Below are 24,472 nucleotides of genomic sequence, written 5' to 3'. Positions count from 1 at the left end.
ATCAGTTCTCAACTCTGCAATGGCAAGCTATGACTAATATAATATTCATTGTTATTTTGATAAATGTACACTTGGTAATTGATAAAATATCAGCTAAACCAGTTTATGATCTCAGCAGAACAAGAGATAAATGGTGCAGTCTTTGCTACATCATTGCTCTGACATATGGCATTAAAAATGCCATACTTACACAGTATGTTGTGTTCATGCTTTGCACCAACTCAGAGACACATAACTAACTGTGAGGGACATCAGATGATTCTAATGCAATAGGGAAATACTGGTTATGATAATGGTAGACAGGAATCACTAGGAGAAAAGATATTCTCAAGCAATTTTAAAAACTTTAGTATTTTAATCCATTTTAGAGAGGAGTATGACAGACTTCATAGGAAACAAATTACTCTTGTTGCATTTCTTGAAGGCAAAGCACCAAATAATTTTCCAAATTTATATAAATAATAATGAGTAATGTGTGTTACTTTGCTTTCAGTAAAGAAGGCAAGCAACAATTTGTCCTAAACAAGTTAAATGGTATTAGAGTGTTGAGAACTGAGAAAAACAAGTTTTTTTAGGCTATGTGTCATCAGTGTAGCTTAGCTTCAGTGATAGAAGGGATGTGAGCACTCACTATAGTTATAAAAATGTAAAACTTGAGCAAGAGAGCTCATTTTCAAGGAGAAAGAAAAAACAAGCCCTAAACCAGAAAACATCTGTTTAACTGAATTTTATGTACTCTGTAGTGGATCCTATAAACTGCCTTCTTCTTGCTCTGTTCAGTGTGCATTTACCTTACAACTGGAGTTTATTCTACTAATCACAGTTCCCCTTCTGGTGAAGTAAAGGAGAAAAATTTCATGTATGGGTACGTCCATCCTTAGGTACAGCATGCATAGAAGAACATGCTGACTTTGATCAAGGCATCAGCCCATTTCTGGCGCTGGTGTCAGGGGATTTAGTTCAGTGGACTTGAGGCAGCCTTGTGAAAGCAGGAGCCTGGCAAGGCTCAAAGGAGCCTGCTGTTGGTGGAAGTTCTATATGGCTGCAGAGTAAACAGTGTTGCAAATTCAGCTTATATTAGATAAGTAGGTTCCACAGGGCAGTACATTTAGATTTGTTTTGGTGTAGGTCCCCCCATTGCTGGGGCAAAGCAGTACAGCAAGACTGTGAGGAACATCCTCTGGAGGGGGGCAGTGCAGGATGCTCCTGGGCAGGGAACATTCAGCTCAATTGCCAAAACCTTCCTCTGGAAGGAATCCTGAACAGGATTTGGCTTCAGTACCCACCTGGAATGGCAAAGGGCAGCCCCAGGTCAGGATGGGCTCCAGCACCGCATCTGAGAGGTGCCAAAACACTGTGCCTGGCTGAGTGTCCACCCTCACACAAGGTCTGAAAACATGCCTTGAAAATAAGGCAGTCAAGCAATGGCTGGCAGTAGAATGTTCCCCCAAACCTCTCCACAGGGGAGGGGGAGGGAGAGGTGACTCCTCCAGTCAGCACCCCAGCAAGGAAGAGACACCGTTGCCCTTCCCTCAAAGACTTCAGTTGGTTCAAAGGTCTCAGGGATCAGGTAAGCCAACCCACTGCAACTCCCTATTTTTTCGTCCCATCCACAACCTTTCCTTTCCTTCTTCTGCTGCTAAACCACGGGGGTGGATAGGGAGGAGAGCGATGCGTGCGTGGGGCCCGGGTAGCGGTAGCGGGGACACTCCCCTCCGCCACCATTGCGCGCCGGCCGCCCGCGGCGAGGTCCCGCTCCCCCTCCGCCTGTCTCCGGGCCGCCGTATGGAGGACGGGGAGCGGGTGGGTGGGGAAGCCGGAGCGCCCGGCGGCGGGACTCGCTCGCCTCTGCCGGCGCACGGCGCGGCTCGGCTCGGCTCGGCAGCCCCGCCTGCGCGGCGCCGCAGGGGTTAAGCGCCCTCGCTGCCGGCGGGATCGCTGCCGGCGGGGAGCGGGTTAAGCGCCTGGCGGCGGCGGCTCCGCCACTCGGCTCCGCACCGCGCTCCGCGCCGGAGCCGATACAGCGGGAAGATGGCGACGGAGGGAGCGAGCGGCGAGCCCGGCTCTGGCGGGCGGGAGGACTCGGCGGCCACGCCAGCGGTAATCGGCCTGGAGGGAGAGGAGGGTGCGATCCAGCTGCGGCGAGGAGGGTTTCGCCATGGCGTTGGGACGAAGCGGTGCCCGGAGACCTGCCTCCGCCGCTCCGTCCCTCCGCCCTCCTTGTCCCCCGGGGCGGGACGGGGTTCGCTGTGGGACCCGCCGCCGCTGAGCCCCGTCCCGCCCCGGGCAAGAACAGAGAGAGGCGCGGGGTCTGCCTCGCTGCGGCTCTCCCTCTTCCCTCAGCGGGGGCGGTGGGTTCTCGCCCCCATTGTTCCTTCCGCTGCTCCGGCGCGGGGAACGGCGTGCGGCGCCCGTGAGGGGCATGGAGGGGGCTCCGCTCCCCGTCTCGCCTCTCCCGCACCCACCGCCCTTTTCCCGCGTTTCGTACGGCAAGGGGGCTGTGCCCCGGCTCTCCGGGAGGGCTGAGGTGCTGACAGCGGCCGGGGCGGCGGGACCTGTCAGACCGGGGCGGGGGGAAATGTTGCTCTTTAACCCTTTGCCAGGCCCGCAAGGCGCTTGGCTTTCGCCTGCCTCTCGTGAGGCGTTTTCGGCGCAGAGGCACCGTCCAATTTCACCGCCCCAAGTCCCTGTCCCAAGCCCCGGGTGTGTGGAGACCTCTCTGCTCCCAGGGCCCGAGCCCCAGGGGCAGGATCTGGCTCCCCGCTTCAAATATCCTCAGAAGCGGAGCAGAACGCCCTCCCTGCTGGCGTGTCCTCTCTGCGGGTGGGTGAGGCGGCTGGGAGGGAGACGGAGGGATGCGGTGCGGTGCCAGCCGATGGTTAAAGCGGTGTCGGGGAGAGGCTGCGCTCCCCTGGGCCGGCCCTGGGCTCCTCTCTCCTGCTCCACACGCCCCCAGGCAAGGCTGCAAGGCTCGTCTTCTCGGGCGGTCTGCGCCTCTGCTGGGCCGCGGCTCCTCCTCGCCCGGGCTCTGGCAGATCTCTGGCAGCCCGGCGGCTCTCCCTCTCCCGCTGCATCCCAGACCTGCCGTGGTCCAGCCTGTCTGGGGACTTCCCGGGCGAACCAGCCCTAGGTACTCGCCTGGCCGACAGCCGCAGGTCCCGAGTCAGGCTGGAGCTGCTCGGTCTCGTAGCCACATGCGAAGTTCAGGGCAGTAAAACCGCGGTGGTGCCCGTTCTGATTGGGATCGTTCCTGAAGGCGACGACTCCCGAAGCTAGGGGCACTAGTTTCTCTGAAATTTAGGTTATTGCCAGCATTTATTTGTTATTATCCACAGGCACTAGTTCTTACTGAAACCTTGTCCCAACTGTGTACATAATTGTCCTTGTGTGTCTTAAAATCTGCAGTGTTGTGGAAATTCAGTTTTCCTTTAAAAAAGCAAATCTTACACAGTGCATATTTATAACATCACTGTCTATTAAAACAACGATATAACGATAAAATTAATATTAAGGTAAGAATTACTAAAAACAAGCTTAAATACTTTAAAGCCCAGGTTTTCATCAAAATTATTTATACTAAATTCTTTACTATATTCATATTAATACTGCCTTAATTTTCAGTTTTTAAATATCAAACAAGTAGCCTGTAATCAAATAACACTTCAGTATTGCACTGTGAGGCAATGGAGTATAAGCCCCTCATGCAATTTGGTGTTCTCGTTGTGAAAGGTAGGAGGGCTAGTTCTCTACTGCACACTCATTTTAAAATATGTTTTTAAAAGTGAAGAGATGCTAGGATGTAAACTGTGTGTTTCTCCCTAACAAAAATAATAGCTATACTTGAGCAATAACAAAATATTTTTAAATACTGCTTTCCTTTTTAACTTATCTTCAGTTACTAATTTTTGTTTTATGTTTTTTTCCTTACCAGTATAAACATTTTATTGTTGATTAATTTTCTCTTGGAAAATAAAAAGAAAACCTCTGTGTAATGAATTTTTTAAAAAGCAATATATTTATAATACCTAAATATTTATTTTGAAGGGTCAGTATGAACAGCTTTTATTTTCTGTCTTTAAACTAGAGATACAGAATTATTAATTGGATCATCTGGCTTACTTTTTGGATGACCATAATCATTCAGATGATTGTTTTATAAGTCACACTAAACTTCAACTTATAACAAAATATTGTTTTAAGTACAGTTTTAGGTTAGGGCTTTTTTGGGGTTTTAGTTTTGTTCTGTTTTATAATTTTTTTTCTTCTAGTTCTCAGAATTCTGATTGCACAAATGGTGCAGTAAAAAGCTGTGAGCTTTCCTGAGCTTTTTCTGAAGAAACAGCATTTGTATTAGTAATGTGTTAATGTGTAAGTTTTATGCTGTAAGCAGAAGGACAGTACAATAGGGTTTCTTGATACTAAATACTGTTCTTCTGTCTTGATACACTATCAATAGCATCACTGGAAAGTAAAGAGTTTTTCTGCTCTTTTTAGAAGCACTGTAGAAAAGGAAGGGAAGTGCTTTACATTCACCAGGGAATTTGACTGGAAAAGCCTAGACTGTTCTATAGTGTGTTGCATTTAGGAGCAAAGCTGATAATCTTGTTATTCTGAGTTTCCTAGGATAAAGCACAGCATTTGGTGAGCCCATCCCTTCTTTCCCACAGAATACTGGTATTTTTATGGTGGTAAGGATGACAGGAAGAAATGGCAGGGGAGTGGTTCTGGTCCTTTTTCGTACCTGCTCAGCATGATTGCACTGAAGTCACTGAAATTGTGTTGATGCAGCTTGGACTAGAATTGAGAGAAAACATACATGTGTGTTTTAAAACATCTTTGAATGACTTCCATCTGCCTAATGTCTACCAATAATGATTATATAATAGCAAGAAATAATCCAATTTGACAGTCTTTTTGTTGAAACATTGAACATCAGCCTGCTGTGCAGAGAGGGTTGGCTTGTCACACACTTTAGCTTCAGTGTAGGTTCAACAAAGCCTATCAATACTAAAAAAAAATGTAAACTGAGAGAAATTCCATGATACTTTGTGGTGACATTGTGGGGTATTTTATGCCTAGCTTGGTGTATTTACTATTTATCAATCCATAAGAATATTATTAGTAGAACTGCCATTCTGGTCAATATAGTGAAATGCTAAATTATGGCTTGATCATATCAATTATATAGGCTGATTTAGATCACTTGGAGAGATTCTTATCTGAAAACTACTGCAAGTAGTAGAAAATGAGACCATAGCCTTGAAAAGCAAAGACTATATCTCTTACAAGAGATTACATCATAGAAAATGGTCACTTACAAAAGGACCATTAGCAACCCTGTTATCATCTGAATACAGGTTTTCAGTGTTGCATTATCATTCAGAGGAGTTATTTTCTTCTAGTCAGATGTGTGATGCCATTGTGTTTCAGCAGGTAGGTGACATGCAGAGACAGCACAGTTCTGTCTGTTCTAGTTCTCCTGCTTCTCTGTGGTGAGACATTGGTCTTGATCCATCTTGCAGTGACACTTCAAACCTCCTTTCTTCCTCTCCTCCCCCTTCTCCAAACTACAGCACTGCCTTTTCTATTTCTACTCCAAAACCTGCAGCACAACTTCTCTTCCTGTGTTGTGAAGATCTTTGAGGACGAGAAAAGAAAGCCACTGAATGCAGTCCACTTTGTAAATGTTCCTTTCTCTTCCAAGTGTGGACTGTCACACTGTCTGTCATTAGAGGTGAAGTGCAGAGGTGAAAATTCTGAGCCAGATGTGTGAAAGTGACATGGGAGGTGTAAAGCTGATGGATGCAGTAAGTTCTGTTGTTTTCCCTACTGCTTGGACTTCATTTGTGTGAGCATTGTTTTGGCCTTAGAGATGATATACCAAGATAGGAATAGAGTTGGAAACTGGGACAGGAAGAAAAGATCTCAGGAAGACAGCAGTTTGCAGTCTGGTTGTACCCCTACTCTAACCCAAGAAAAGGAACAATTGATTTAAAACACCTGTATAATCCTTGAACATATAAACCAGCTGTCAAGTAGGCTTAGGGGAGGTGTACTGGTATGTATAAGTGATACATGAGTTAAAGCTTTCTTGGGCATTGTGTTTTGGTTCTCTCATAGCACAAAGTAAGGTGTAAAATTCTGGAAAACAGAGTGTGGAAAACAGTCTTCAACAGTGTGTACCCATATCTGTATTTAACCATTTACTAATTGCCTTACAAGTGACTTATTTGGAAGCAACTTGCTGAACAGAAATTGCCCATTAAATCTAAGAATTGAAACATGATTGTAGAGGATTTTTAGGCCTCGATCTTCATAGAAGCCTAACTTGCACTGAACTAAAAAATGGCAAAGTATCTTTGTGGCTTTTGATAGGTTGCAGAAATGTTTTAACAGCTGTGACAATATCTGGGTATGTATAAAGGTCAATGTCTTAGTAATTTTGTAGGGGTTGGGGGCTGGTTGGTTGGGGTTTTTTTGTTGTTGTTTCCAAAACAAATTTCCCAGCTCTGAGGTATATTTGTGGTTAATGTTGAAACTGTTAAAAGTTTTGCTGTTGGCTGAAGCCAAGAAAGCCCACAATAGCTAACCAAAACCTCCCCCACACCGTTTAAAGAAAACCTTCTGATAAACCCAGAAAGCTGGGGAGGTGTGCTTGAGGAGGGCAGAATAAGTGGGTAACTTCTTGTGGTGAACAATCCAATAAAAATCATTGAGCTAATGGATGTTATAATTAAATGCATATACAGTACCCTCATGATCCCTTAGGTATGACTATGAAATTTTATGAGTCCTGAATGTTAACATCAGATGATATTCTCTTCAGCAAAAAATTCCATATTAGTTGGGGAGCAAATTCAATGACATTGCTTTTCCTTGGAGGATATTTCTCTGCTTTCATACCTGTTTCTGTTACTAAGAAAATTTCCTAAAGGTTGTATCTTCTGACGTTCATCTTGGATGTGGTGGGAAATGGACACATATTTTTGTAACAGATAATTTCTGGTGAAGCAGAGGATCACAGATTCTTACCCTAGTTTCAGACTAAAGAACAAGCCTTCCACAGGCAAAGCAATAAACTGTGGTTTTCCCTGAAGTATTCATGAATACTATGTGGATATTATAACCACTTCTTTTAGTAGTCTCTCTGTTTGCAGTTTTCTTTATTAGAAAAGGGCTATGATTCATTTGACCACATACCCACTTCCTTTTATAGCTGGTGGAGTGAAGTAAGTGGCTAAAAGGAATAACCTGTTTTAGAAACAGGTTTGTGAACTTTGAGTGAAGTGACTTAGGCAGCTGGCTCTTGAAGGTATGGGTAGAGGTGTGAATGGGTTCAAAACACTTAAATTTAGGTGTCTATGTATATGCACAATATTTAATATCCTATTAGAGTCAGTGGAGCCATGAGCAAATAGTTCTGCTGGTGGTTAGCTGAATAGCTTTTTTGTTTGTTTGACTGGGCTGATTCTACTCCATTGAAAATAAAGGAACATCAGGTACCTGGCTTGCATAGCTGGTACCATTAGGTACCTCACTTACATACATGTGTACAAGACACACCTTTAGGTTTTCACCTTTAGTGGCCTGTATGGGGTACTCTGGGGCAAACCAGCTGGACTTGTGCTACTAGTCCAGTTGGCATGGATGACTCTCCCAAGTTCTGCATCAAATCTGCCTGTCCCAGAAAAACTGTCTCTAAGTCCTGGGACATTTCAAATCATAATAAGTAGTTCTCTATAGGAAACCAAAGAGAATTAGTGAAACCAGATATTCATACTCGATCAGATGAGTTGTACCTGGGAAACATACTTGGTGTTGTAAAGCATACAAACCAGGGTAGAATTTCTCTGGTGCAGTTGTTTCATGGGTCTGGCAGATGTGGGGTCATCACTATACTAGAAGTTGATTTTGTGTAGCCTAATGAGTAATAGGAAACCTTTTTAATTTTTAGAACCTTATCTGGGAAGTCTGCTATGTGAATCCTTAAGAGGATTCTGCTGTGTGTTGATGAGAACTCAAGTTAAAATATGTAATAAATGTAGATATGTACCTTTCCCTTCCCTTCTGAGAATACTTCCTTTTTTTACTTTTGACAGCTTTTCCCTATGTGTTTTCTTGTACACCATTTTTATTCTTCTCCCTGCCCCACTCCCGCCCTTCCAGCCCTCGGTTATGTTCCACAGGTTTCTTCCCCAGGTCTTGGATTATTACCCAGCTCCATCTTTTTAAAAGCTTTCTGAGCAAGAAGGAGCTTGTTTCCTATGGTCATTTGTGATTAATTCACAGCTAATTTGTTTTTGCCTTTGTTATGTTTAGGGAAAGTACAAAGTTGTGGCTTTTACACTTTACCTATCTCTTCCAGCTTCTGCTGAAGGCAGCAGAGTTTTTAAACAGTTGCTGAGATAGCAGAATGAACAGCGCTTTTAGTTCCTCAGGTTGCCAGTACTATCCACGGGGTTATGTCAGCAAAACCAGACTATTAGCACTACCAATCTCTCACAATTTTTGGGGGCATTTTTTTTTGTTTAGTTTTGGTTTTTGGTCTTTGTGGGGTTTTGGTTTCTTTTTGAGAGTGGGGTGATGCATTTAATTGTAAAGACTTTTACCATTTCTACTCTAAATTGCTTTGCATGTGAGAAAGATGCCATTCTTTTCCTGTACCTCATGATGACCTTCCAATTTCATCTTCTTTCTATCTTTTCCAAAGGCAATGGAGGCTGGAAAATGCCTTTCCAGTTTGATCACTGCTCTTCTGAGTAGTCCTTCTCTTGTTCAGAATTGATGGATTTTTCTTCTTTTTGGCTTGGCAGAGCTTATTTTAGTCTTTAGCAATGCTGGTATCATTTTGCCTGTATGGTTTAAGTGATGTGCATGCAGGTAGTTGGATGAGTTTTAGCTAATTAGCAGTTTGCCCTATTGTTGGTGCAGGCAACATACACCCCTGACAAAACTAATCTGGAAGAATAACGTGGAGTTTTGGAGACAGAGAGAACTGAAGTAGTGTTTTACAGGTACTTTATTCTTATAGATCAAATAAACCAAACATTTTGAAATACAAAGAGGTAGAGGAAAAAGTTCTATTGTGTTTTGGTTGTATATATGAAATACCTTTTAGGGCAACGTATTCCCATATCTCTGTTATAAAACCAATACAATGGTTGGCTTGGTTACATAGTTGTTAAGTTGATGGTTAAATTTTTACAACCTGGCACTCTGCCACAAGTGTTCTAGCAAAACCCCAGGTGACACATAAGCCATGAGCTACTAATGCAGTCTTTATTTTCTGGAGTTCTAAGACTTAGTGCTTCACTGGAAGATGTTAGGAAGATTACTTCTCTAGATCTAACCAGCAGTTTTTTCTATGACTTGGCCAAACAGTGCTGCATCTGAATAAGAACTTGGGGCAAGCCTGCTGTGACTGACATCTTGATCCTCAGAAGATGGCATGGAGTGTTTAAGAGAGAGGATAGTTTTATTTCATCATATGCTTTATCTATTCAGGTCTTTAAGATGTTTTTACAACTGTTCTTGAGAATATTTCAGATGTTTAAACTATGCATTTTGGTCCAGTTGGGGTATGTTGCAGCTCTGTGAGTGCTGATTCAGGGATTTGTATGGGGAGAAGACATGGTAACATCTTCAGTGGCTGCCATGCACCCTCTTATCCTGTGTGAATGGATTTGATGTTCTTATCCATAGTGAACAAGTTGAAGATGACATTAAAGTACTGGAAAAAAGTAGTCATTCCAATTTCAGAATTTGTCAAATAAAGTTGGGAGGAAAAAAAGCCTCCGTGAGCATAAAATTATTAATAAACAAGACCAGAAAAATGATGTGATTCTCTTTCATCCTAAAAAGAATTTTTCTGTTTGTGTGTCTCTTCTGGTTGATTGTGGACAGTTTCATACCTTAAAATGAGAAGGCATCAGACAGAAGTAACTGACAATAAAGATGGTGATTCTACACAAAATGTGTAGTTGTGCTATGGAATGCTGTGGATGCTAAAATTACATAAAGATTCAAAGAGCAAGGGGGCAGGTTCACAACAGATATGTCAGCTGAGGGCTGCTATATACAAAATGACAATTTCTGGCTCAGAAGGTGAACAAGCTGAAAATTGCTGGAGGTTGAGAGACTATTTCTGGGAAGTATCATTATGGGCTTGTTTTGTTCTAGTCCTGATCTCAAGGCATCCCTTATTGGCTGTTTTTGGAGACAAGATGCTTGGGTAAGTGGGTTTTTAGCCTCATATGCTAGAGTCGTTTAGATATGAAGTGGTTTTGCTAGTTCTTATTTCATGTCTTTAAAAATATAAAAATAATTTGAATATCTTGTTGGAATATCTTTCTGTTAAAGTTTCTTTGTGTTTATTTATATCTAACCATAAATTACCAAAGAGCACACTTAACTGCTAGGTTTTGCTGTCTTTTTATGTTCTAGTTCAAGGTGTACACTTGAACAAAATTTATGTAATTGCTTAATCAGATGCTTAATTAAAAATCTCATCACTGCACCACAGTATGTTGAAGAATGTCTATGTTTTTTTTTAAGAATGTTTTCATTTATGTCTCAGGAAAGACTGCAGATATTAGATGTATCACCTGTGATGGACAGTCTTTTGACAAAGATCTGCCTTTATACATGTGCTGTACTTTTGTGGGTGCCCCTCTATTACTTGCTTTCTATTAAAAAAAATATCCCTGTATTAGTTTTCCATCTGAAAAATGGAGACTTTCTGTATGAAGAAACCAATTCCTATCCCTGAAGTATTAGGTTTTGTGAAGTGGTTCGCAGAAGAAGGATGGTAGATAAGTGGTCCTTGTATCTGACCGAATTAAATTTAGTAATTAGAAGTGCCACGTGTGAAAACTGCTGCAGCCAGTCAGGTAAAATCTACTCTACTGACACTAGATTACATGAGGAGCTGTAAAAGTTTAGTGACTTCACATTTTATATGTGTCCTTAGATCAGTGAGCATTATATAGAACTGTGAGAGGCTGCTGCAGCATATATTGGAAAAAAGCCTTCAGAGAAAGCAGTTGTTTCTCATGATTCATTGGTATGGAGAGTAAGAGCTATTCTTTGGATTGCTGGAATAGTTGACCCAGGCAGCAAAAATAGAAGATAACTGTTGTTCAGGCTAAAGTTCTGGTTAGAATGGATGGCCCCATCTTCAAAACAGTTATGCTTAATAGAAATAGGGTGACTGGAGTATTTCTTATGAGGACAAACTGAGGGAACTTTTCAGCCTTCAGAAGAGATGCTGAGAGGGGACTCATCAATGTTTAATCCTTATTGGATTTTTCTCTACTGAAGTTAAGTTCTGAGTAGCTGAATGTTAAGATTGTATGTGCTTTGGAGAAAATACAGTATATCCACATACATTGCCTAATCACCTAATTTGGTGATTACTTCACAGTAACAGCAACAGATTACTTGACACTGAAGATAGCTGAGTGTTTGCTTTGCAGGGCTTTCTAGTAAACACATCTACATCATAGCTAGGAGTCCAGTGTTTACCTTACAGGAAATAATAGCATATTGAAAATCAATCTGGGCAGCTGAATCTAGCACATGAAATAATTTTTTTTCTCTCCCTGAAAGTAATCCCCTTCTAAATTCATTAAGTGCCTACTTGTGTTAGCATTGTGGACGGTGAAAAACAGATTTGTATTAATTTTATCTACCTTTGTGATTTTGTGAATATTGTAAAATTTTCCTCACCACACCTCCAAAATCAAGACTTCCAGCTTTGTAGTGTTTTCCCATATAGTACTTACTCCTTTTCTCTTCCTTTTTTTAGTCAATTCCACGCTTTTTAGATAAGGACTTTATGCAGCAGTCCTTGAGATGTGGGTTTACCAGGGGTTTATATAGCAGTTAAAGGAGGTTGTTCACCTGTTAAGTTAAGAATTATGTGCCAGCTTCCACATGAAATAGCTGTACCTGCCACTTCTCTGTCCTTTTTCCAGGCTATTTATGAAGAACTTGAACTGATCCCAGAGGTGCCCCCTGCTTACCTATTTCCATCTTGGAGCGTGGTTGTTACCCATGGTGTTTGCTTCCTATCCATTAAGTGTCTTTTATTCCTACACATTTGGAAAGGAGTTTCTGTATAATATTGGATGCAGAACCTTGTCCAAAGCTTCTGGAAAATTCAAATTCATTAGTGTCCAGTGAATCCACTTTACCATGTGCCTGTTGACATTGTTACAGAACTGCAGCAGTTTGTGAATTTGTCTTTACAGAGGCCGTGCTGATATTCCCAGTGTACTCTGAGTATGTGCTCAGTGATTTTATTCATCAGTATAAACCCATTCTCCTGTCTTGCTCAGGGTGGCAGTCAGACCTACACCATTCTTAGCAACTGTAGAATGAAAAGACACTGCTGCTAAGAATGTTAGTGCCTCCTAAACCTGAGCTGTTCCCTCCAGCCAAACAAATGAGACTGCAAATAAAGCATGCACATAAGACTTCATGTCTTTTCACAAATTATTCTTCAGAAGTTCACATTCAGCCCAGTGTGTGGTGGTAACTTGGTAGCTGTTTGCACAGGTGCTTTAGGTGTGCTGTGGTTAAGATCCTTTCCCCCTCTCTTGCCTTCCTCCCTGTAGTGCTATTTCACATCTGTTCAATTGTTTCAGCCTCTGTGAAACTGCACAAGGGAACAAAGTCACAAAGTTAGCTGCTTTACCATTTCACCTTCATCATTCACAAGACATTGCAGGACTGATCCCTTGCAACAATTTGAAACAATATAATATGGGAGAGCTTTAATTTCTTTACTTAAAAAAATAATCAGATTATCTGCTATTAATTTTGACTTTATATAGTACAAATAAAGACACCAACTTTTGACAACTGTAGATGAATGGTGACACATCTGTGTTTTACAGTAAATTACAGTAACTATTGTAGTCAGTGTGCTCATCAGTGTTTTATTTCTTACAGACAAGAGAGTTTGATGTGGATAACCTGAGCAAGCCAGAACTGAGAATGCTTTTGAGTGTAATGGAAGGAGAATTAGAAGCACGAGACCTTGTGATTGAAGCCTTGCGGGTAAGTTACTTGGTTGTTGTGGTTTTCTTTTAGGCTTTTTTTTGAAAATCTCTTTTGCCTCTTCCTTTATACTGTACATAGAATATTGTTAGTGGAGGAGTAAATTGTGATTTTTAAAGTTTTGGTTTACTAAATCTCAGTAATCACAAAATACGTTCTTGTTTAGTTGTAGCCGTTTGATTATTCTGTGTAATTTTGGTCTAAAACACCAACAAAATTTCAAACAAATAAGTGAAAAACCTGTGATAGTGCTTGCTCTTTAAATTATTTTATATTCTAAAGTCTGTTATTTGTGAAAGAAAGGAATAACTTCAAAGAAGAATTCAGTGCATTTGTAATTTGTTCTGATGGGCTATATTCATTCATACACTCTATTTAGTGCTCTCATTTTCAGTGAGATGGAAGTAGGGACAAATATTTTTGTGGCTTTTTTTGTTTGCTTGCCTTTTTTAATATAAGAAATACAAGATAGATGCTCTTAACAGCACTTGCAAGTATTTGGTTAGATTTTCATTGTTAGGCACATGTGAAGGTTAGTTTTCTGCTTCAAAAGATTCCAGTCTGAAAGGCAACTTAGTTGGAACTAAGATTGGAAATGTACAAACAGAACTAATTGAAATATGATTTTTTTAAATGACCGTATTGATTTTAATGTTGATCTGGAACAAAATAAAATTTAACAGAGCTGCCAAACAGACTGCAGGTTTGGGTGAAAAACATTATTCTATGGTTTAGAAATATTTATAACTTCATGCTTGAATAAGGAGAAATTGTATTCTTCAAGGTATTGAAAGTATTGTAAAGCTAAACCTTAATGTTATAAAATACATCTAGTGCTAATTTTTAGTCATATGCATAATGATTATCAAGTAGTGTGGGAACATTTCCCACTTGAAATATCACAGTAACAATTTTAAATGCATTTTTATTCAGTTTTAAGTTGTTTTGTGATGGCTTCAGATCACCTGTTGCAAATGGAGCTTTAAAGTAGCTGACATTGATGTACATGAATTAATAACTGAAGGCTTTATAGGTATAAATCTCTCTTATAAAATGTAATTATCATTTTGTAATGACAATAAGACACTAGGAGCAATATTTTTCTGGTGTATTACTGCACTTTGAAGTTATTTTGTGTTTGGCATTCAGTTATATGCTTATGTTGAAATGTGCTCCCTTTTCATCTAGCTGTTTCACAATTTCACAGTTCAGTTTCCTGGACAAGGAATTTTATTTTCCCTGTCTGCCAAGTAAAGTTTTGTAAAGTGAAAATAATGTGCACAGCACATCCAGAATCTCTTTTTTTTCTCTTCTAACTTTGAAGGAATGCAAACAGAATATTCAGTCCATTTTTTCTAGTAAATATTCAGGAACAAGCTACTATGCTACATATAAAAAAGTATATATTGAAATGGATCAAAATGGAGAAAAAAAGGGGGAAAAATGCAGTAAACATTTAATGATAGTAAACATTAAATATTCAGAACAGTGCAGTCCCAGGAGAAAAAAGTCTATATCAAATTCAGATGCACCTGCTGAAAGGGCTAGTATGTATATAGGGGGTTTTGATGATGAACACAGATAAATATGAAAAGTAGTTCAATTTCACATAAGGTATTTAAATGTTGAAAGTGGTGGGGTGGGATATTTTTGTTTGGTTGTTTTTTGTGGTTCTTTTCTCCTGCATCTCAATTCCTAGTTTCTCTAAACAAACTGTGTATAACTCAAATCTTCCTGGCAGCTTGCCTGGTTAGCAGTACCAGTACTGGGAAGCTTGGAAGCCATACCTGCTGAAGAACTGTAGGCTGATATGTTATAGCATGATACTTTTGGATCTTCTTGGGAAGCCACAAGTCAGCGGCATTAGTAGCTGGATTCTCTGAGCAGCACACAAAAACAACTAGCTAGCCAAATACAAAAGTGTATAACAAGAAAATTCCAGTGGAATTGTGTCAGATTTAATACTTTGATTTGCTGCAACAAACAGGTATACATAGTTTGCATATCCTTAAAGCAAGAAGGAAATTGTTTTCATATAAGGGAAAAGACTAACATTTCAAAAAGAGATGATGGTCTGTTTGAAAATTAGTAAAAGTTTGTGAGTGTGTTTTTGTGTGATGGAGCAGTTGGCCTGTTGTCGGGTTTCTGTAATCCTAGTAGTAGCTCAGGGCTGTTTCAAAGCCCAATTTCTATGATAGATCAGAGCCTGATAATTTCCAACAGTATAGTAGAGAATGTGTTTTTCCTTTCCTCTTAAGTGAAAGGCCAGCAGTTTGAGATTATGTGAAGAAATCTTGTTAAACTAAACATCCTGGGGGCTGGGATGGGGAGGGAAGATTAGTTAGTAGAGTGTTGATTTTTATTAAGGTAATGGAATTTGTACCACATGATAAATTAGAAAGAATCAAACCCAGTGTCATGTATAACAATTAACGCTTTTTATTATGCCTTTTATTCATCATGTGCTGTAGAGTTTCCATTGGATTTTATATAAATTTTAGATACCTTGATGATCACTTTTGAAACAAAACCAAAACTTCAAGAAGAAATTGGTAACAAATATGCAGATGTCATCTGTTTACAAATGATTCCTCTGTGAAATAGTTGCAGTAATTATCAATCAGGGCAGTTTAAATTGCTGGACAAGTTCAGCCCTTTGAAAACTAACAGACTTGGAAAAGTAATGCTTAGAGTCAAATTTCCATGTTTATTCTCCAAGTCATAACTTAATTTACTGTGGAGAAGAGCATCAGGATTCACCTCAAAGGATCTTTGTGTAAATCTTTCTCACTAGCTCTCTGATTTTGTATAACCACTACACCAAGTGATGAACATGATTTCTCTTTTTTTGAATCTGTATTTTCTGTATTTTAGTAGCTTCATGATCATGGTTGTGCTACAATTAAAATTAGATTACCATTTAAATAATTAAAATTATTCAATTAATGAGAAACAACTTGCTGATTAATTGCTATTGAGTGTCCATATAGTTAAAGATGGAGGGAGACTTAACTATAGCTGCTGCCTCCATCTGTCTCAATTATCCAAATAAACTGTCTGCCTGTAATAAGGGGATAATTTATTCCTAATGTGCAGGTAATGTGGCCATATAATCAAAGTGCTGGTCTGGCCTCCCACAACTGTGATCTCAGATACAATGTTCATTTGTTGGGTTTTTTTCCCCCAGACAAAAAGTGGTTGCTGTGGCTGCTTATTTTCTAGAGGATCTTTTTTATGTGCATTGACCCTCATATGAGGAATTGATGTGGTAGTAATAGCTATCAAGAATAGGATTGTAAATACTAAATACTGCTTTTTGTAGTAAATGTCTCATAAAGTTAATTCATTCCTAGGTTATTTTTCATCTAAAATTTTAAAGCCACATTCACTTGGGATTTCTGTTTATTGTACAAATACATTTATTTGCTTATGTAGATTTCATTAGGTGGTAAATGGTAAATTGAAAATGTATGCTTGCTTCTGTGGTATATGTTATTTAATATGAACAAAAAAAGACAAATTTTTACAATACTAGATTTTTATAATATACCACATTGCATGGATTTAGAACTTTATTTGGTTGTTGAGAAAAACCACTAGTGAATTAAAAAAAAAATCTAAAATAACTGCCAATACCAATAGTGGATATATTTTTGGTTAATTGAAATTGACTACAGTATCAATGAGCTTTTTTTCTGAGCTTAAGTGAGCTCCAAATCAACAGATTCTGTATATGTGCTTGGCTGAGTCAGGAAGACAATATGTGAATAGCAACATGAACTTGGTTATAGGTGTTTCTTCAGTGTTGGAAAGCCCTACTATGTTTAATTTTTACTCTAAGACATGAAAGCTTATTTTCTATAGTTGTGTTGGTACCAACATCTGTTTAATCTTTCACCCAGTTTCTGAAAAATCTGACAAAATGCTAAACATTTCAAAAATAGGTAGTGTCATAAAACCAGGCAGCTGAGTAAGAAAATCTGTACTGTTTTTAGGGCCTTAGTTGAAGGGAAGGCAGAGATTTGTGTTGTCCTTTATTGAGCACTTTATAGGAATTGTGGAGTACAGAGCTAGGGAAAGTCAGACTTTGCTAATTTGACTGCTTAGAGAATTTCAGTTAGACTACCTAAATTTATAAAAGGATAATAAGAAAAAAAATCGCTGCTGTAGAAGCTAGTTCTGGCTGAATTTTATCTCCCTGAATCTAAGCATTTTGTCAGGCATGCAGTTTAATCAGTGGAGCTACAAATAAATCATAGTTTCTGTATTATGTCCAAGTAGAAATCCATGTAAGATAATTTGTGACTTGCCCTAGCAAAAGTATATGAGTTCTTGAAGAATTCCGTAATGAAGGTACAAATATTAATGTCATGAAATAGGTAGGTCAAAAGAAAGAAAATAATGCATCCTGTAACAATACCTCATACTCACATTCAAGTTTAGTCACCCATTCTGTTAGATTTATTTAAAAATCTTACAGTCCAAAAATGCAAGGTTTAAAAGGATAAACAGCTTTTAAGAGAGTATAGTGATTACTGTGTAGATTTGCACAATGTTTTTTTGACATAGCTAATGCATAGTATATTGACTGCCAGTTTTCAGGTTCCAGCTCTCCTGTTAATCATTTTAGAATTACTGGGATATCAGTATTCAATTCCATGAGAAATTCAGTATTTTAACAAAAGTCTTCCCAAAGGGAGGATCACAGAAGGCTCACTTGTTTTAGAATGATGAGATTTTTTCAGAAATTATGGGTAGTTTATAAGTATTGGAGTTCATAATGATAAAGGCCATTTTTTACATATCTGTTATAAGTGTGTGTGAATGAACTGCTTGAATGGACCTACCTTAGCATTCTGATTAAGAACATGCTTTTGAAGAAACTGTCCCCATTGTCTCCACCTAACTTTGCCTTGATTTATGCCTCACAGACTACTCTTGGACTGTGGCAGCTGAACTGACAGCAGCTAGTCCTAAGACTTCTTTGTTCTTCCAAAAAGCAGGGCCATGGCACATAGGGTCTTTTTCCTAGTGGAGTCTTTTTCTTCCCAAAGAGTAGACTGCATTTTTTGCTTAAGCTAGTTTGCTTTCAAGTCCTGGACTGTGCATTGTGGAAGGCTTTTATTGGTAAACCTGTCTTTAAATTTTGATCCACAGTGATTAAACACTCAACAGTGTAGTTTTATTTTAATTTCATTGAAAACATGAACTGTTTTGATGATAATTAGTAAAAGTAAATGTATTTCTATATCACTTTTGCAATTCAGTAAGCATATGTATAGATCAAACAGTATTTAAGACACACTGAGTTTATCATAGTTTATCACAAGAGTATACTGTATAGTTATGTTAGATTTTTGGAGGGTAATTGGGAATGATACTGGAATTCCTTTGCAAAATGTGTGGCCTTGCATGCTCAGCCTACGCATTTCCAGTAATGCATAGGCTGTTCTTTGGGGAAAAAAAATTGCAAGGAGAGCTGTAGATACTTGCAAGCTGTACTTGCCTACTTTGACATGTCTGCTTACCAGTGAGTCCTGTCTAGCTAAAGGGCTTCCTTCAGTTAGCCAAGACAAGACTTTTGCCTACTGTAGGTGGAGATTTTGGGTTAAAAAAATTGGATTTATCAGTCAGAGTTTCCATATCCTTGTAATGTTATTTGTTGTCTTTTGCATCTTGTCATGGGGTGATACTTGGTTTTGTCTGTGCACTGAAAGTTAAACATTAAAATAGAGTTATTACCAACACAATAACTGACAATTGTGTATGAATAAAGTTTTTTTTATCCTGAACTACTGCACAAAGTCCGCAAGAATTGTACTATAAGACTTAGGACTTCTAGAATTAATTTTGGGGTTAGAGGGGAAAAAATATGGGAGATATCAGGAAAAATGGAATGAATCCTTGTTATTTAGTTGCTCTCAAATTGACTGATAGGGAGAAAAATTACACATATATTAAGAGTAACCTGTCAAAGGGAGCTACAAATACTATAAATTGTGGACCCTTACGTGCAGTAATTGTTCTAAGTTGGGAATCTAAAATGTGAATTCGAATTTCTCCTATGTATATGAATCCTGTGAATCCAGAATGGAGTAACAGCACACAGAAGGTGGCTTTGAAGGTTTCTAGCAGCCAGTAAGGCAGCCTGTTTTGTAGCCAGGTGTCTTGGAAAAATGGTAACTCTGTAGAAGGAGGAGCAGAGGATTTTAAACTGTGTGTAACAGAAGGTTATTGTTGTAGACATGTGATGGCAGTTGTTGGTCTTGGTGGCAGAAGTGAACCATGAAATAGAAGTCAGATAATGCCTTATTTGCATTGTCATTTTTGCATATTGTAATTTCTTTGCATAAAATTAATACGTAATAAATTTTTGTGAGCTTATAATCTGCAGATTGTCCTTGCTCATCTCTGCATATTATGTCTTTGCTTAGCTGTTAACTCCTTTTGATTTATTGAATTTAATGATGGTTGTGTATCCATTGTCTCTTCTCTTAAATATAGTTTATCTTTACCTGTCCAATGTGTCTGGTTATGCTTAGAATTTTTACTTTCCTAATAAGAGTTTAGTGTACTTTTCTGGATGGGTCAGTCAAAATCTAGTATTTCACTATTGCAAGCTATTTAAAATTGATCTCAAGGAAATTATGAAATAGAGATAAACCTCAAATAAGTTATTGGATGAAATTATTTGTTATAGTATTTAGTTTGAAACTGTTTCTACGTCTGTTCATTTCAAATTTTAGAGTAATGAAGCAACGAAGCATGCTCTTTGAACCTAATTGAAAAGGCATTGTTTATTACAGCCTTAATGTTCAGATTTTGATTTGCCCCTATTTGATCATGGTTTATATATTCTGTTACTTTGTATTGTGTTATATTTACTTACATTCATTTTTTTGTAGTAGTAATTGTGTAAGTGTACACTTTGTTATGAATGGAATCAAGTATCACTTTTTCAATAAATGTTGGGCATGTGGCAGCAGCAATCCCTGGACTAAGTAACTTTGATGATCTGAGTGGTCCTGCTATTTTGACACATATAAAGGCCACTTCTAGAATTTATTGACAAAATAAATTTTCAGTCATGTTAAATCACTTCTTGTGGTAGTTATTTGCTGTTTACCAAAGGGGGACATTAAGCTTTTCCTAAACCATCTGTATCTGTGGTGCTTCACTACTCAGGTGAATTCCTATATTCCAGGCTCTCCTAAAGCTGGAGAACACAAGTATGAAACCATGAGGCTTATTTTCTAAGTGAAAACTCTATGGCCTTGCATTGCAAACAGCCTTTTCACTCTTCATTCCAGCAGTGACTGTTAAATTGATCATAATTTTCTTTTGTTTTTCACATAAGATCTGAATATCTTTATTATTGGCAGGCATGATCCTACCAATTTACCTGAAAGTATTCTGCTGGTTTTTTATTTGGATATTCTTTTTGCTTTTCCCACTTTATTTCTCCCACCCTTGTTTGATCTTTCTGCATAATCCAACATAAACTAGTGGGTAGAGATAGATGCACACATTATTTGTAATAATAACAGTAATAATAAAATATCACAACATGATGTTAATCTGTTTCTCCATTTCTGTGATCTTTGTGAATTATACAGATGTGACTTATTTTAAATGTTTATCTGTTTGCCATCATTACCCACATTACTGACAATGAAAAATGTAACTGGGTCATCTGTTATCTATGTTACATTACCCAAAATTTTCCATTCTCTAGTTCAGGGAACAGATTTTCCCTATGCCAATAAATGGTACAGGTAGTTTCACTGATATCAACGCTCAAGTGCAATTGAGTACATAACTTTTTTTCCTTGGTTTTTGTGTCTCTTTATGTTAGTGTTGCTGAAGAAGAAATGTATAAGGTGTAAGGTTTGTTCTTGGTTCTTCCAAAAAAATATGGTAATAATCTGTCAAAAATAATTGTGAGTAAGACAAGAGATTTGATTGCAGTCTTTTTCAACACTTTTGAAAAGACACAGTTTAGATTACTTTAGTTGTGCTTGGGTGTGTATGTTTCCAGGAATTTCTCCCTCCTACTCTATTTTGATGCTGTTCAAATGGTGGACAGATCCTTCCACCTGCTGCTCTCACGGAGAGAGGCATAGGTCTTAGAAGCTCTGTCAATGTAGTAAAAATACTTACCACTAGGTCTCTTACTACAGACAGAGTTTCATTTTTATTAATAAATGAAAAATTTGAGAAAATAGAGCAACAGTGATTATGGTGAACTAGCATTGAGGTAGCAAAGTAAAATTTTAGCTACATATTTTGGAGATATAAGCTGTTATGTGGAAATTTTAAAATTGCTAACTGTAGTGCTATTAAAGGAGTTCTAGCTGAAAAATTGCTTTGAAGTATTAAAAAACAGCACAAAATCCAAGACATAAAATCCAGTGTTGTTTGTTTTAAAATGTGCCTTTCTATCAATCAAAAAAATTTAGTAAAATGCGTTTGCTCATTCATCTTCTTCGCTATGGGTAGTATCAATAATTAAATTCTTCTTGGAGGTAATACACCTTGCTCTCACAGTTTACTTTCCAGTGAATATTAAAAATAAGTTGAAAACACTGAATTCTCATAATCTGCCTCAAATAAATCTATAGTGTGAATAGAAGAGGCTACTTCAGTTGAAAAGGAAATGAACAATGATCATGTAGTCCAGCTGCCTGACCCACTTCAGTAGTGACCAAAAGATAAAGTGTGTTTTCAAGAGCGTTGTCCAAATGCCTCTTGAACACTGACAGGCTTGGGGCATTGATCACCTCTCTAGGAAGCCTGTTCCAGTGTTTAACCACCATCTCACTAAAGAAATGCTTCCTAATGTCCAGTCTGAACCTCTCCTGGTGCAATTTTTGAACCATTCCTCTAAATGGATCTCAGGGAGAGAGAGTAGCCCCTCCCTCTCCCCTTCGCATCCTGGGGAATCTGTACAGAGCAATGAGGTCACCCCTCAGTGTCCTTTTCTCCAGATCTCATAAGCTCAGAGTCCTTGCCCCCCCTCCTCCCAGGACATTCCTTTCAGCCCTTTCACCAGCTTTGTTGCCCTCCTCTGAGTGCATTCACTCACCTCCACATCCTCCTTAAACTGCAGAGCCCAGAACTGCACACAGCACTCCCATTGAGGCTGCTCCAAAGCTGAATAGAGTGGGATAATCACCCCTTCTGCCCAGCTGGTGCTGATGCTGTGTTTGATCAGCCCAGGATGGGCTTTGCCCCCTTGGCTGCCTGGGCACACGGAGCTGACTCACGTTGATCCTGCTGGCAGCAGCCCCCTCAGATCCCTCTCTGCAGGGCTGCTCCTGTCCTCAAGTCAACAGCATTTCCCAGTTTGGTGTCATCAGCAGCTTTGCTAATAGTGCATTTGACTCCTGCATCCAGATCATTGCTGAATGAATGTGTGGAAGAGAACTGTCCCTAGGATTGAGCCCTGAGAAGTACTGCTGATGGCAGTCACCAGCCAGGTGTACACTGACTGGTGTACATCTACATCACTGCAATCCTTCTGCCAGTTCTTCACCCAACTCTGAACCTACTCAATTCCATAGAGTTTGGGAAACTTGTCCAGAAGGATGCTGTGAGGGACAGTATCAAAAGCTTTACTAAAATCCAGGGAAACTACATCCAATGCCTTCCCTTCATCCATGAGGTGGTTGCCTCAGCAGAGTAGAATACTGAACTACCTAACAGCCCTTTCCCTCTGTGAATTCATGATGACTCTGCCTGATGATGGCATTGTAAATATAACTTGCATACTTTTAAATTAAAATATGTAAAGCTTGGTAATAGTTTAATTGCCATGAAGTAATGCAGGATGGTATCTTAACTGAGGTTTTGATAGCTTGAAAATACGAACATCTCAATACTCAAACAGAAACACAGATTCAGAAACACAGATTGATTTAGTAAAAGTTTTAGTGTTATGTCTTTGGTATCTTTTGTTCCTGAGCTGAAGAAGCTTTGTTTTTAACTGCTAAGCATGAAGGTTAAAGTGCTCTATTTTGGTTAGAGATGAAGTCAGATTTCCTTCAGCACTTCAGAAGAATTTCTGACAGATTTCCATGCAAAGAATTATGAATTGATTTGCATGAATTTCAACTATAAATTTGAACATGCAAAAAAAGTCTAGATGACAAATGGTTATTTAAAGTAACCAGAGAGCTCAAGTCTCTTCTATCAGCTGACACTCATTATCAGTATGAAAATCTGTATTATTTTCAGAAATAAATGTCTGGGCGGTTAGATAATCAGAGCATCAAACAGTGATACTTCCTGACAAAATATTGGCCTATAATTTTCAAATGTTTAAGCACCAGACAACAAAGCTGTCATAAAATAGGTCTAGTGTAATCTTTATATGGAATATCTAGATGGCTCTTCTCAATCAAAACCACATGTTGTTTCATGACTTGAACTTTTTCTTTTTCCTCATTTAGAAACTTAGTATAAGGCCTGAATTTCACCTTTTACATTGTGTGAAGAATATTTTATATTCACTGTGCTGGCTTTTTTTCTTGTTGGGATAGATCTGTTAGTAACTGATCTTCACCTTTTAGTATGGCATTTTCCTTTTAAAATCTGTAACCTCAAAATAATGAGTTTTTAGTACTCTAAGGGAGAAAATTAATAATGAAGAATTGGAAGCATATGTCTGTCTGTGCTGTCTGTCTGTACTTTTCCTTTCATGGAGGTTTTTGTCAAGTAACAGGGAGAAAAAGAAGGAGGTTGTGCTACTTATCAATATTGTGGTAATAATAATCTGGTATCACTGGATGATACTCTCCTTTTATGGAGTTAGACCCCTAAGAAAATTCAGGCTTGGTCATTACCTTGGTTGTATAATTCTATGTCAGTACTTGTCAGGATTGTTTAAATATTACTTAAATGTTTGTTCTTCTGTACACAGAGATCTGAATTAATTTTTTGCCACTTTGTGCTTTTATCAAGAATGCTTTTTAAAGCTGAGAAAAGAGAATTATACTTTTTTGCAAAAAGCTATATATTATACTATATAGCTTTTTGCAAAGCACTATTATATTTGGATACTCGCATGAAACAGAAAATCTCCTAAGGAGAGGAGAATAGAATAGCCTTCTAAACCAACACACACTCTTTTATTCAGAGCTGCCTTTTACCTTGAAAAATGTTTTTTAAAAGCTTGGATTTAAAGCTATATGATTCTGAGAGACAGGCATACTTTGCAAATTGTAATTTTTTCTTTAAATTTTGTGTGTTGTTTTAAATGTGAGAATAATGCAGCTTTTGGATATTAGTTTCATGCTTAGGATAACTTTTATAGGAAAACTTTACATCTCATGCAGTTTACTGTAATGTAACAAATTTCATTTATGTATTTGCATGCCTTATGACTGTTACGAGATAGTTCTCCAAGATA

The 24,472-nt window shown here is 38.7% G+C and overlaps 1 protein-coding gene across 1 annotated transcript in view; it reads left to right on the top strand.

Annotated features, from left to right (window-relative positions):
- Positions 1–1,726: 1,726 nt before the first annotated feature.
- The window catches only part of CTTNBP2 (cortactin binding protein 2), a 77,422-nt gene continuing 54,676 nt past the window's right edge, over positions 1,727–24,472 (top strand). The window contains exons 1-2 of the mRNA XM_071423706.1: positions 1,727–2,100; positions 12,955–13,062. Coding sequence (XP_071279807.1) covers positions 2,032–2,100; positions 12,955–13,062 — 177 coding nt within the window. The 5' untranslated portion in view covers positions 1,727–2,031. The remainder of the gene's footprint in view (positions 2,101–12,954; positions 13,063–24,472) is intronic.

This window comes from Agelaius tricolor, unplaced genomic scaffold (genome assembly GCF_023055355.1).
Source record: "Agelaius tricolor isolate 1412-34295 unplaced genomic scaffold, bAgeTri1.0.p SCAF_3, whole genome shotgun sequence".
Classification (NCBI taxonomy): Eukaryota; Metazoa; Chordata; class Aves; order Passeriformes; family Icteridae; genus Agelaius; species Agelaius tricolor.
Note: the sequence above shows the minus strand (reverse complement) of the source record. Positions and strands in the feature narration are given on the sequence as shown.